Source organism: Miniopterus natalensis, chromosome 17 (assembly GCF_054644295.1).
Source record: "Miniopterus natalensis isolate mMinNat1 chromosome 17, mMinNat1.hap1, whole genome shotgun sequence".
Taxonomy (NCBI): domain Eukaryota; kingdom Metazoa; phylum Chordata; class Mammalia; order Chiroptera; family Miniopteridae; genus Miniopterus; species Miniopterus natalensis.
This window is the reverse complement of record NC_142097.1, coordinates 13,664,747-13,676,876: the sequence shown is the minus strand read 5'-3', so window position 1 is coordinate 13,676,876 and position 12,130 is coordinate 13,664,747. Positions and strand designations below refer to the sequence as shown.

Sequence of the window (12,130 nt, the reverse complement as noted above, 5' to 3'; positions counted from 1 at the left end):
GGTGGATGGATAAAGTATTTCACCATCTCTGTAGAAGAATCGACGTAACAAAGTCACCCTGTTCACCCCAAAAGTGTGGTTGTGAAAGATGGGGGTTTTGGTAGGCACCTCCAGAAAGGCACCCTTTCCCTCCTCTCCACAGTCCTCTGGCCCCTTCAAGCGAGTGCAGCCGAGAGAGGAGAGAGGCCTCCTTACCGTCACGCTGTGAAAGGGAGGTGACAGGAGTAAGGAACACTGAGTTACACACACGTGAGGGGAGACAGAGGGCAGAGGCACAGCTACAGAGGCTGGGGAGGGGAGGGACAGGGGCAGGCACAGCAAGGACCCTAGGCCACTACTGTGGCCCAAACTGGCTGGAGAGCACTGACTGTCCCAAGGGTGGCCACACCTTGGCCTCTGCATCCCAGGGGCTGGACACCTAGACCAGGCTGGTTATTGCTCAGCGTTCTCAGCAGTCCTGAGGTTTCAGGATGGTGAGGGCACTGCGTTTGCGTGGGCTGGGAGTGTGCTCATGGGCTTTGCTTCTTGCTGGTTTCCCACTCCCTCTAACATACGGAGTGAAAGAGGGTATGATTGCGGACTCCCCCCTCTTTTTAATGGGGGCTGTGATGGCAAAAGGGTTTAGCTCCCCTAGATTGGCTCTGCTTGCCTGGTGGATCCCTGGGTGACACACAGGATGCTCGGCCTCAGCCTGGGTCAGGACCTGCCAGGGTGGGGTGTCTGTGAGGTAAAGGCCTCTCCCTGCCCGTGTCCTCCCTCTGCAGTCCCTGTAAGACCTCACAGGCACTTAGGACTGGATGCAGGACCAACAATGGGGGAAGGATGGCTTGGGGATGGGGGGATGGGAGGGTTCTAGGGGTTTGCCTTTCTTTCTAGGCTGGGCCTGGGGTGAGGGCAACGAGCTGCATTGGAAACTGCCTTTGGTCGTGAGAGCAGAGCAGGGGAGAAAGGCTGTCAGCAGATGGGGCATTCCACTTTCCATCCCGCCACTCCCCAACCTAGACAGAAGGACCCTGGGCAGCCCACCGCCGTCAGGTCCGAGAGCATGGGGGCATGCCTGGAGGAGGCCGGCTGGGGTCCTCCCCAGCAAACTCAAACCTCTATCAACTGCCGCTTCCAAGAAGCCAGGCCTTTCTTCCAGCCTCTGGGTGCACCCAGCTAATTAGGAAACTGGACAAAATTAGCACCAATAAAACAGGACTAGGAAAACTCCCAGGGCGCCTTCAGGTTCCTCCTGAAGGCAGTGCCTGCCCCTCCACAGGCCTGAGTGTCCCTCAGTCTAGGTCCCAGTCTAGATCCCTCAGCTGGCCTCCCCGGGAGGAACTGCGCTGGAGGCAGCTCCAGCCTGGCTCTGCCCCCAAGCCCACCGCAGGCCTCCCTAAGGGCCTGTGGTGCCGCCTCCCAGGAGCTCAGGCTTCCATGGGCCCCGCTTCCCCCACCAGAGGCTCTGGGAGGAGGTGTCTTCTAAAGTGTTAGGTGCTCACCTGTAAGGACCCATCAGGGGGTGGGGGTTGGAGAAGCTGACGGAAAAAAGGTCCAGCCTGTAGTCCCTGACCCCGAGCCTCTCGTGGGGGGAAGGCGCGGAGGGAAGGGCAGCCGTGCGGGGCTGGGGGAGCAGCGGGGGGTGGGGAGGGGTACAGCTGGAAAGCCTAGGGGTGCTAAGTGCCACTCCGGATCTTCCCATAGGCCGGCCTGGTCTTCCCCCTTCAGCCCAAACGATTGTCTGCTTTCCCCAGACAGGGCGTGACCCTCGCCCCCTCCCCTCCCAGCGCAGGGTGGGGACCAGATAACCATCGGTCTCGCGAGTCCTCTACAAAAAAAAAAAAGAAAAAAAAGAGCGCTCGCGGAGCCCCGCGCAGGAGCGCCTTCGCGGGGGGGAGAGCGCGAAGCTTCTGAAAGGTTGGGAAATACAAAAGGCGGGGGCGGTTGGACAGGACGGAGGAGCCCGGGCCGCCCCGGCCCGATCCTGGAGGAGGGACCGGCTCCCTCGGCTCCCCCGGACCCGCCTGCAGGGCCCGGGCTGCGCTCCTGGCCGGGGGCCGGCCCCCTCCCTCCGCGCCGCCCCGCCAGCCCCGCCAGCCCCGCGCCTACTCCGGGGCCCCGGGCGCGCCGGGCGGGCTGTGCGCGGCTGCGGGGCCGGCTGGGTCCGGGAGTTCCAGGGGAGGCGGCTGGCGCGGGCTGCGGGCGCCGCACCGCGGGGGCCTCCGGGCACAGAGGAAGAGCGCCGGGTCGGGCATGGGGTCGGCGTCGTCCAGGGCGCAGGCCGCGCGGTCCCAAGCGGCCCAGTCCCGGCCCGGGCCCTTGGCGGTGGCCTCCGTAGCCGGCGGGCGGCGGGCCCGCTGTGCGCGCCGGCGGGGCCGGGGCTCGGCGCCAGGGCCCGGGCGCGGGGTCTGCAGTCTCTGGCGCGCCGCGTGCAGCTGGCAGGAGAGGTAGGCGGCCGCCTCCGTGTGCTTCTGCAGCTCGGTGCCCAGCACGGTGGCGCGGTGGCTGCGGCGACGCAGCTCCTCCAGGAAGCGGCGCTCCTCGGCGCGCAGGCTGCAGCGCAGCGCCGACACCAGCGCCTCGCGTTGCGCCACCTCCTGCCGCAGCTCGGAGTTGGCCGCGGCCCGTGCCGCCAGCTGCGACTCCAGCGCGCGGCACTTGCTCTCCAGCTCCCTGGACGCCTCCTCTGGAAAGGGGAGATAGAGGAGAGGTGACGGTGCAGGCGGTTCACCCATCCTCCTGGCAAACCCAGCTACACGTCCTGCCCGCCCTCTCTCGCTCCCCTCGGCCGCATCTTTTTCTTCCTCAGGGCCTTTGCACCTATCCTACCCTCTGCTTGCCCTTGCCTTTAATTCTTGAGGCTTCTGCTTAAATGCAAAACTCTCCCTGACTATTTCCCCCACAAATATTTGTTGAGCCCTGCTATGTGCACGGTGTCAGGCACTGGGGCTAGGGCAGATAAGAAAACATGGCTCCTGAAGCTCACAGCAAGCATAGTGGGAGAGGTATAGGACATAATTACAAATGAAGGCGCGACTCATATGTGCCATGTGATATGTGCCAAGGCCATGGCTAACAGGAGAATGTGACCAAATCAGGAAAGGCTTCTGGGCAGAAGAACGACTTGGGCTAGGATCTGAAGGATGAATACCAGTTAAGTACATAGTGAAGAGGGGAGATGAGGGCGCTTGGGACAAAGGGAACAATTTGTACAAAAGCCCTGTGGCAGGAGAGACATGCAAGAGCAAGGGACTGTTAGAACTGGGAGTGTGGGCAGGAGAGGGGAGTTAGTGGGCCAGAGCCAGAACCCTGCTTCATGCAGACAGTTACATTTTGTAATTCTTGTTTACTTTGTTTGCCTTTGCCCACTACATTGGATTTCAACCCAGGATATACATTGGAACCATCCAGAGAGCTTTAAAAAAAGTCTCCTGGGCCCTACGAAAGACCAGTTGAATCAGAATCTCTGGGATTGAACCTGGGAAGTGGCACTTAAATCTTCCCAGATGGTTCTCATGAACCCTCTGGGTCGAGGACGCCTGCTTCCTGGATTATTAGCTTTGTTTCAGCAGGAACAGTATCTTGACCTTGGCACGTGTGAGTGTAGGGACATAGGTTGCTGAAAGGTGACAAAGAGTAGGTAAAAGGTGATTCTGGAATGGATATGAAAAGCATTTGGTGGTTTTCATAGAAAAAGAGGCCAAAGAGAGCTCTCAAACCCACTGCGAGAGCAGATAAAAACCAGGGTACTAGGGCAGTGCCTTGAGCCCAGATGACCCCGAATCCAGGGTAAGTGGAATGAAAGCTGCTGTTGTCACAGAACTGTCCTTACTGGTGTCTGTGATGTGTGCCCCTGGTTCCAAGTACATAGGCACCAAGAGGTTGCCCATAGTTGCCACTTAAAGAAGTGGGCAGGATTATGTCAAGTCCATAACCGTTTAGATCTTTATGCACACATACCCAAAGCATTTTACCTTAAATTTCCAGCTTTCCCACCCCTAACTCTTGGTCATGTAGCTCTTGATCTATAAGAAGCACATCAATATGCCAGGGGGGCCCTGGCGAGGGAGCTCAGTTGGTTAGAGCATCATCTCGATACACCAAGGTTGCAGGTTCAATCCTGAGCCAAGGCACTTACAAGAAGCAACCAATGAATGTATAAATAAGTGGAACAACAAATCAATGTTTCTCTCTCCCTCCTTCTCTTCTTCCCTCCCTCTCCCTCCCTCCCTTCTTCTTTCTCCAAAATAAAAAATATATATATACGGCAAGAAGCCCATTCTTAAATCTCTCCTGGCTAAGAAAGACTATTTTTGTGATTCATTTTTAGTTAAGCATTTATGAAATCCCTCTCTGTATCAGGTAATGTGTCTTGTACTTTGAGACAATGGGTACCATCCAGTCCTAGTTCTCAGAGATCATATAATCTGGTGCTTAAGATCTCAACAATGCAACCCCTTCCATTAAAAAAAAAAGTTTTATTTCTGGTAAAAATAACATAAAATTTATCATCTTTCAATTTTTAAGTGTGCAGTTCAGTAGTGTTAAGTATACAGATCTCTAGAACTTTTTTATCTTTCAAAACTGAAACTCTATACCTATGAATACCATCTCCCCACCTCACCTGCCACTTTATGGGTGAAGTAATAATCTGAAAAACAATCTTTTAGTAGAATTGTTACATTGGCAAGAAGTCAAGCTTCTGTAAAAGGAAGGGTTTGCTAATGTGCACATGTCTCTTTTCTCTTCTAGGCTTAGTTCCTTGAAGTCAAGGACCCCACATTGTCCTTGTGTTGCATCTTGACACTCAGTATCTTGGAGGATATGGACACTCATCATGGGAATCGCTTGTGCAAGGATTGGGGAGGTAGGTCACAGAGAGGAATGAATTCGGCCAGGTGGACCTCCTGGACACCATCTCCTGCCTGCTTTCATTTCCCTACTTTCACCAGAAACATGCATACAGGGCACTGCACAAGGCCATACAGCTGAATGGGCAAGTGGGGCTGACATCTTTGCTCAACAGGCTGAGGCGTGGTTGCCCCCAAGTCTGGACTGAGGACAGAGAAGGCTTGGGTCCTACTAAGTAGTGGAGAAAGGTGGCCTGTTGGGCCCCCATGGCACTTCCTCACCAGTCAACCTTCACTCACCTTGCTGGTGAGATTGGGCCTCTCTCATCTCCAGGTCACGGGTCAGTTCTGAGGGAAGAGAAAAGAAAAGACAGTTGTGTATGTATGTGTGTGAGAGGGGGAGAAAGAGAGAGAGAGAGAGAGATACAGAGAGAGAGAGAGATAGATGATAGATAGATAGATACACAGATAGATTAGGGAATCACAGCTCAGTATAAGTAGCAATAAGGATCCTTAGAAACCATCCAAATCCCCCCCCCGTGTTACTACAGCCCAGCAAGGGGAAGAGATGAAGAGAGGTGCCAAGGCGCAGCCGGAGCCTGGTCTGCCTGATTCTAAGCCCAGAGATCTCCCCAGTGCAAGCTTTGTGGCTTAGATTTGGGGGTTGAGGAGCCTGGTGGGATTGAGGAGCCTGGCTTGCTTTGGGGGCTGGGGAAATATCTGCTCCTTCCTAGGGGCGATGTACAAATATTTAACATGCCAACCACTCAGAGTTGGTCTGAAGGACCCCCTGCTGCGCAGGCACCGCCCCTTTAGGGGTTGGTTGGTGGGTCCGGGAAGGCTGGAGTGTCCTGGCTGGGCTGCTTGGGGCCCCCGGAGGGGGACTCAAGTGGCTATTGACCGGTAGGACACATGCGTTTCATTATTTTCTCAGCCAGTACTGCTGTGCCAATGTTATTTTCTGAACATCAGCGCTGCCCCTTTCCCAGCTCGCTTCCGCCGGGCTCCGCTCGGCAGGGAGAGGGGCTTCAAGGGGGACAGCGCCACCTGGTGATGGCAGCCTGCAGGGCGCTCGGCGCCGAGCGCGACCCGGCGCGGAGGGGGCGGGGCAGCCAGGGAGGCCGCCGACCGCCCTACGCAGGGGCAGCTCCTCCCGGGCCCGGCTGGCCGCCCAGCCACACCTCTGCCCGCCTGTCTTCCCAGCCCCGCTCCTTACAGCCCAGAAAGCCCTATCCCTCAGCCTGCTGAGTTTCATCATTTCTCTAGCCCTACCCCCACTCCCCCAACTCCCCCGGTGGCTGGGGCAGGGGCAGGGGCAGGGGCAGGAGGGAGCTGGGGAGCCACAGCTGCTTGTGTGAGGGCACCTACTCAGGAGCACCTTTGTGTACCTGCAGGGGCGCAGTTGGGTGCCCAGAGGGAGAAGGTGTGAACCTGGGGGTGGGAGAAAGTAACATCTCTGAGACCCCTCTGCAGCAGCACCTACAGAGACAGCCTTGTGGGTCCTCTGCCTACCCCTCCTCTGGGTCCTCACCCAGCTCTTCTAGAGACCAGGGGCTTTGCTGCAGGTGCCTTCCCTGGAGAGGCCAGCTGTTACTAGGAGACAGCGAGCTGGGGTGCCTGGGCTTTTTGCTGTGACCGGAGCCTGAACCTCCTCCCTGGGGCCCCTGGGAGGACTCTGATGCCTCCATCCCGGGGGCTTCCAACTTGGCCCCTCCTCCAAGGCCCTGCACTGTAGCTCAAGGGAACCTAGAGTAGGTTCAGGGGCATAGCCCAGGGACTTTGGCTCTGCCACTAACTCCCCGTGGACCGGTTTCTCCTTGGCCCTCAACCATGGGAGTTGGGGGTGGGGAGATGCATTTCAGCTGGACCCCACTCCTCCATCCATCAAATCTCCCGGCTCATCTGGTCAGAGTTCCCTCAGTTTAGATGAGCATGCTGTGAGGTCAGATACACTGTGACCTTGGGCCAGTGACAGCGCCTTTCTGAGCCTCAGTTTTCTCATCTGCAAAATGGGGACAAAAATTGCCCCTGTCACACAAGGGGCCGTTGCTGGGATTAAATGAGAGAAAGAAATAGAGGGTTCAGCCCAGGGCTGAGTCAGTGCTGAATACACAGGGGCAGTTCCTGTTATCATCCAGCTGCCCTGACACCGAGAACCACTCATCCGCCTCTCAAGCCCTTCTTTCTGAGTCTTCACCTCTTTCTGGCAAGCTCTCCCAGCACCCTGCCCACTTGGCTCCTGCTTCTGCCCCTCCTCTCTCCCATCCCCTTCCAAGCCCTCTTCAATCTCCTTTTAAAAAAACAAAACAAATCACTTTTGTTCTGCTCGCTTCTCCTTACTCCCCTAGCCCTTGGTGGGAGGGCCTTACTCAGTCATTTCAGCCCCAGAGTGGCTGCCCCAGGCCAGCCCAGAGCTATTTTTATCTCCTCAATCAATAAGCTAGAGGCTGCAGGCCCATACCCATCTGAGAAGGGTTATGGGGGCCGAGGGCACTCTGTTCCTGCCTGTCATACTTTCTTGGGATCCTGGCCTGTGTCCTGAATGGAAGGACCCAGGTCTTTAGAATTAGGGCAAAACAAACACAAAAAAAGTAGAGGAAGAGCTGTAGGGTTTTAGGGTTCACTCATCTCAATTTTCCTTTAATGTTATGGCAATGAAACAGTGGCACCAGGCAGGGGTGAGTCAGTGTGGGCTGGCCCTGCTGCCGTGCAGGCTTTGGGGGAGATTGCGGGGAGCCTGGCCTTGGGATGTGGGAGCTGAACCTGCATAGGAGTGGGAGGAGGCGGCGAGGGCTGAGAGTCAGGACTACCAGTTTTTTGTGCCAAAGTGAGAAACCAGGCAGTTTGCTCAAAAGCTCTGGGTCTTAGTTTCCCTCTGGGGAATGGAGGGCCTCCCGTGAGCAGGGGCTGGAAGGGAGACAGAAGCCTGACCATCCTGGGGAGAGAATGTGCAGAAAGCTGTAGAGGCACGAAGAACAGAGTCTAGAGATCTGGGTTCTAATCCTAGTTCTGCCATTAACATATTGTGTGTGTGTGTGCGCGCACGCGTTTTTGTCTGTCTGTCTGTCTCTCTCTCTGGGCCTCAATTTACCTACTTGTAAAATGAGGAGGTTGGGCTGTTCCAGCTGAGACATTCTGTGAGTCACTGGCTCTGAAGCCTGCACTTGGAGACTCGGCCTGGGTGAGCACTTGGGCCAGAGCCAGGCCTCTGAGAGGGCCAGGCAGCTGAGGCCTGAGGTCCAAAGGGAGGTCAGGCCTGGGATTGAGCTCTGTCCTTGGTGACTTCCTGTGTCCTGCTCACAAATCCAATCGGTTGCTAAGTCCTTTCCTTCCATCTGCTTCTCACCGGTCTTCCCCTTTCCATCTCCCTTCATCTCTCCTCTGGACCATTTCATCAGCTCTGTCACTAGTCTCCCTGCCTCCCTCTCCCACCAATTCATCTTCAATATAACTGCCAGGTTGAGTTTCGTAATGCAGCATGATGCTGCTCAAAAACCTTCAGTGGCTCCCAGCTACCTAGGAGGACAGGCCAAACTTCTTAGCTGTCCTGGTATTTGTCAAGATCTTCCATGATCTGGCTCCAGTCGTATTTCTCACCAGTCATCTTTAAGCTCAGGTTTATCCATCAAATAGAACTTTCCCTAAACTTTTGGTTTCCTACCTGTGGCCTTTGCCATGCCGTTCCCTTCATTTGGAATGCTTTCTCCACCCCCATTCCCCTGTAATACTTCAGTATGTCTAAATCTTACTCAGCCTTGAGGGAGTGGAAATGCTCCCTCCTCCGGGGAGCCTAGGATGCCTGGTCTCCTCCTTTATCACCCCCACCTCAAGTTGGGCATGGTCCTGCCAAAGAACTTCCATTAACCCTCTTTATTTTCTGTTATTTAATATTTCCCTGTGTGTGTGTGTGTGTCTCCCCAACTAGACTGAGGGCTTTTCAGGGCTCAGAGGCGCTTGATGAACATTTATCAGAAAGGGACAGGAAATTCCCAGGAATGGTTCCCAGGTTTCCCTCTGCTACTGAACCAGAACACTTTGCCCTGAAGTTCGTATCTCCCTTCCTCCCTGAGACTCAGTTTCCTCATTCAGAAAAATGGGTGATGAACACCCACCTGGCAGGACTGTTGTGAAGCTTGAGAGGCTCACTGGGGACACCCCATCAGAGACCATGATTGTGATGATAGTCGCCCCTGCCCCCACCTACCCAGCCACCCCCCCTGGCCTCACCTGCACAGCGTTTCTGCAGCCTCAGGATTTCCAGGTGCAGATCTCGCAGCAGGGCCATCTGCTCTTTTTTCAGGAAGCTGATGTGGCGTTGCACGCTCTGGATCTGATGCTCTAGGGACACGGTATCCATGGCAACCCAGGTCTGGGCCCCACCTGGGGAAGATGACAAGGTGAACCCACATCTTCTGGGCCCATCTGTCCTGCCCACCTTCAGATCCCTTGCAGTCTCCTCCAATGTGGAGTCCTGTCCTCACCAGGTAGACAATTCTGCCACTGCGGTCATTTCCCCTGTATTTACTCATCAAAGCTTCATAAACAAGTGGGGGTGTTGGCAGGGAAGTGCAGTTATTCCCATTTAACAGATGAAGAACCAGAGGTCCAGAGGGAAATTTGCCTCATGGCCTCTTCTGCTGCTCGGAAAGGAAAACCCATGGAGCAGCAAAGTCAGTAAAGAGGAACAGAGATGGTTCTGAACCAGCTGTGTGACTTTGGGCAAGCCCTGTCCCTCTCTGGGCTCTTGGTTTCCTCATGGCCCAACTGAGTTGTGGAGGAGGAGACCCCTGAGGTCTCTTCCAGCTCTGCCATCCTGCAAGCATTCCAGCTCAGGGGTGACCATCACCTGGCAGGGCAGCAGGGTGGTTCTGAGCATACTGTCTCCCAGTTCAACCCCATTTCTCTGAGTTAACCTCAAGCCAGGGCTCTGAGCTCTTCCAGGGTGAGGGTGTGTGGGGGGGAGATCTAATGAATGTTTTACTAACACTGATTTTGTTGGCTGAAGGCTGGTGGTAGAGTCCCTTTTTAAGAGAGGAATGGGAGAGGGTGCGAAGGAGACCCATGTGGTGAATCCATGGTGGAACTTAAGGCACTGATGGGAGGGGAAGACTTGCATCCCTGAATCCTAAGGACGGCCTGACTGTCAGCTCTCCCTCTCCTGGCCCCATCCCTTTCCCAGTGAGTCTTTCATGCGCTGATGAGCGTCCTGGGAAAGCAGAGGCAGAGGGCAGTGGAGGCCCAGTCCTCTGGAGCTCAGGGCTCAGAGCTCACGGCTTCTCTGCCCCTACCTGTCCCAGGAATTCCCTGGGCAGTGGAGAGCGAGGCCAGTTTATGGACAGCTCTGTTCAGCAAGTGGTCCCCTCCAGACCGACTTCCATGTAAGTCTGTGCAAATCCAGATTTTTATTTGTATGATCACACCAAGCAGGTCCATCTGAGACCTTCATAGTCATAAGCTTCTCTTTCTCGGCTTCCTTCCCTTGTACCCTCCTGACACCCCTGGTCCAACCAAATAGGCCTTTCATTTCAGCAGAAGGTGGCCCTTTGGCCTGTGAGAATCCCTGGCTACATTTCCTGACCATCTGCTATGTTTAAACAACTTTATACACATTCTCTTACTGCTGCCAACCACTTTTCAGTAGGTACGACCACCCCCATTCCACAAACAAACTTAGACTCAGAGCTGAAATGATTTGTGCAGTTCATGTGGTCAGTAGGTGGTGACAGACCAATTCTCCAATGAAACCTTTTGAATCCAAAGAAGATTCCCAATATTTACACTGAGGACAATCTTGGGTTTAAACCCTGGGTCTTTCAGTTACCTGCTGTGTGACTTTGGGCAAGAAAGTTAACCTCTCTGAACCTTTTTTCCCCTCTCTGCAAAATGGGGCTGCTAAGAGCAATAGTGAGGATTAAAGGAGATTAAGAAGGGTAGAGCACTCATCCCAAGACCTGGCTCAGTCAGTGCTACATCCCTTCTTGTCTCTGTTAAATGTGCGAGGAGGTTAATCCCCGTCTTGGTTTGCTCATCTCTTTATCATTCACTCGTTCAGTGAGTCACTGCTGCCAACTGCTGTGCTGGGTACGGGGAACACTGATGAACAGAACAGAATCCTTGCTCCCTTGGAGCTCACGGGGCTGAGGGGAGAGAAGCAAGCAAACAGGAAATGCATCACGAAAAATAATACAAATAAGCTTACGATTTGTGATAGGTGCCATGAAAGAAACCTACAGTGTAATATGAACGAATATGAAGTGGGACCTATTTTAGATTTCGGTTCAGAGAAGGTCTCTTTGAGGAAGCGATTTTAAGCCGAGGCCTCAGGGCAGGCAGGCTTCTAAGAGGGTCCCCAGGATCCCAGCCGCTGGTGGTCATGTTCTGCTATATTACACCCTCCCCTTGGGTGTGGGTGGGACCGTGAATATGACAGATTTCACTCCTGTAATTAGGTTCATGACAGAGGTGAAGGAATTGTGCAGGTGTAATTAAGGTCTGCGATCAGTTGCTTTGAGTTAAATCAAAAGGGAGGTTATTCTGGGCGGGCTGGTTCAAAGGGCTCCTTGCTGAATGAAGGAAAAGATCTGAAGCTTGAGAAAAATTCTGCTGCTGGCCTCAAAGAGGTAAACTGCTATGCTGTGAGAGAGCCTATAGGGAAGCCACGCCCAAGGGCCTGAGAGAGGCCGCTAGTAGCTGGGGATGGTCCCAGGCTGACTGCTAGCTAGACCATGGGACTTCAGTCCTACAACCACAAGGAAATAAATTCTGCTAACAACCTAAGGGATCTTGGAAGTGGACCTCTCCCTAGTTGAGCCTTCAGATGAAGATGTTGCTGCTGTGGATTTCAGCTTTGTGAGATCCTGAGCAGAGGACCCCGTTAAAAAGTGCTAGACTCCTAATCCTTGGAGACTGTGAGAAAATACATTTATGTTGTCTTAAGCCACTTAGTTTGTGGTAATGTGTTGTGCAGCAACAGAAAAGTAATACAGACTTGAAGGAGGGGTAGGAGTTATTCAGAAGAGTACAGGGAAGAGCACCCCAAACAGGAACAGCATTGGTAAAGGCCCAGAGGTAGGATAATGACGACAGCTGACATTTGTTGAGTGCCTACTATGTGCCAAGCCCTATGTGCTAAGTAATTCACATGGTCTTGAGAAACAGGGGCATTGCCAGCTGCAGATGAAGGCTGATGTGTAAGGCGTTGGGGGAGGGTTGCAGGAAGTAGGGTTAGCAAGGGAAGGATCACACAGGGTCTCATAAACTATGTTAACAATTTTGGATTAATACTAAGTGAATTGGGA

The 12,130-nt window shown here is 54.2% G+C and overlaps 1 protein-coding gene across 1 annotated transcript; it reads right to left on the bottom strand.

Annotated features, from left to right (window-relative positions):
• Positions 1-2,087: 2,087 nt before the first annotated feature.
• CCDC92B (coiled-coil domain containing 92B) lies at positions 2,088-9,204 on the bottom strand. Its single transcript, XM_087826549.1, has 3 exons — positions 9,060-9,204; positions 5,133-5,180; positions 2,088-2,668 (listed from the first exon to the last, which is right to left on the bottom strand). The coding sequence occupies exons 1-3, from the start codon at positions 9,187-9,189 to the stop codon at positions 2,088-2,090; spliced, it is 759 nt and encodes a 252-aa protein (XP_087682675.1). The 5' UTR covers positions 9,190-9,204.
• Positions 9,205-12,130: the final 2,926 nt, after the last annotated feature.

What these genes read in the sequence shown, in the direction of transcription:
- CCDC92B (XM_087826549.1), bottom strand. Translation starts at nt 9,189, where the DNA reads ATGGATACCGTGTCCCTAGAGCATCAGATCCAGAGCGTGCAACGCCAC. An exon ending in GCTGCAGAAACGCTGTGCAG is followed by an intron (nt 5,181 to 9,059) that starts GTGAGGCCAGGG and finishes CTCTTCCCTCAG; the next exon opens with AACTGACCCGTGACCTGGAG. An exon ending in GGCCCAATCTCACCAGCAAG is followed by an intron (nt 2,669 to 5,132) that starts GTGAGTGAAGGT and finishes TCCCCTTTCCAG; the next exon opens with AGGAGGCGTCCAGGGAGCTG.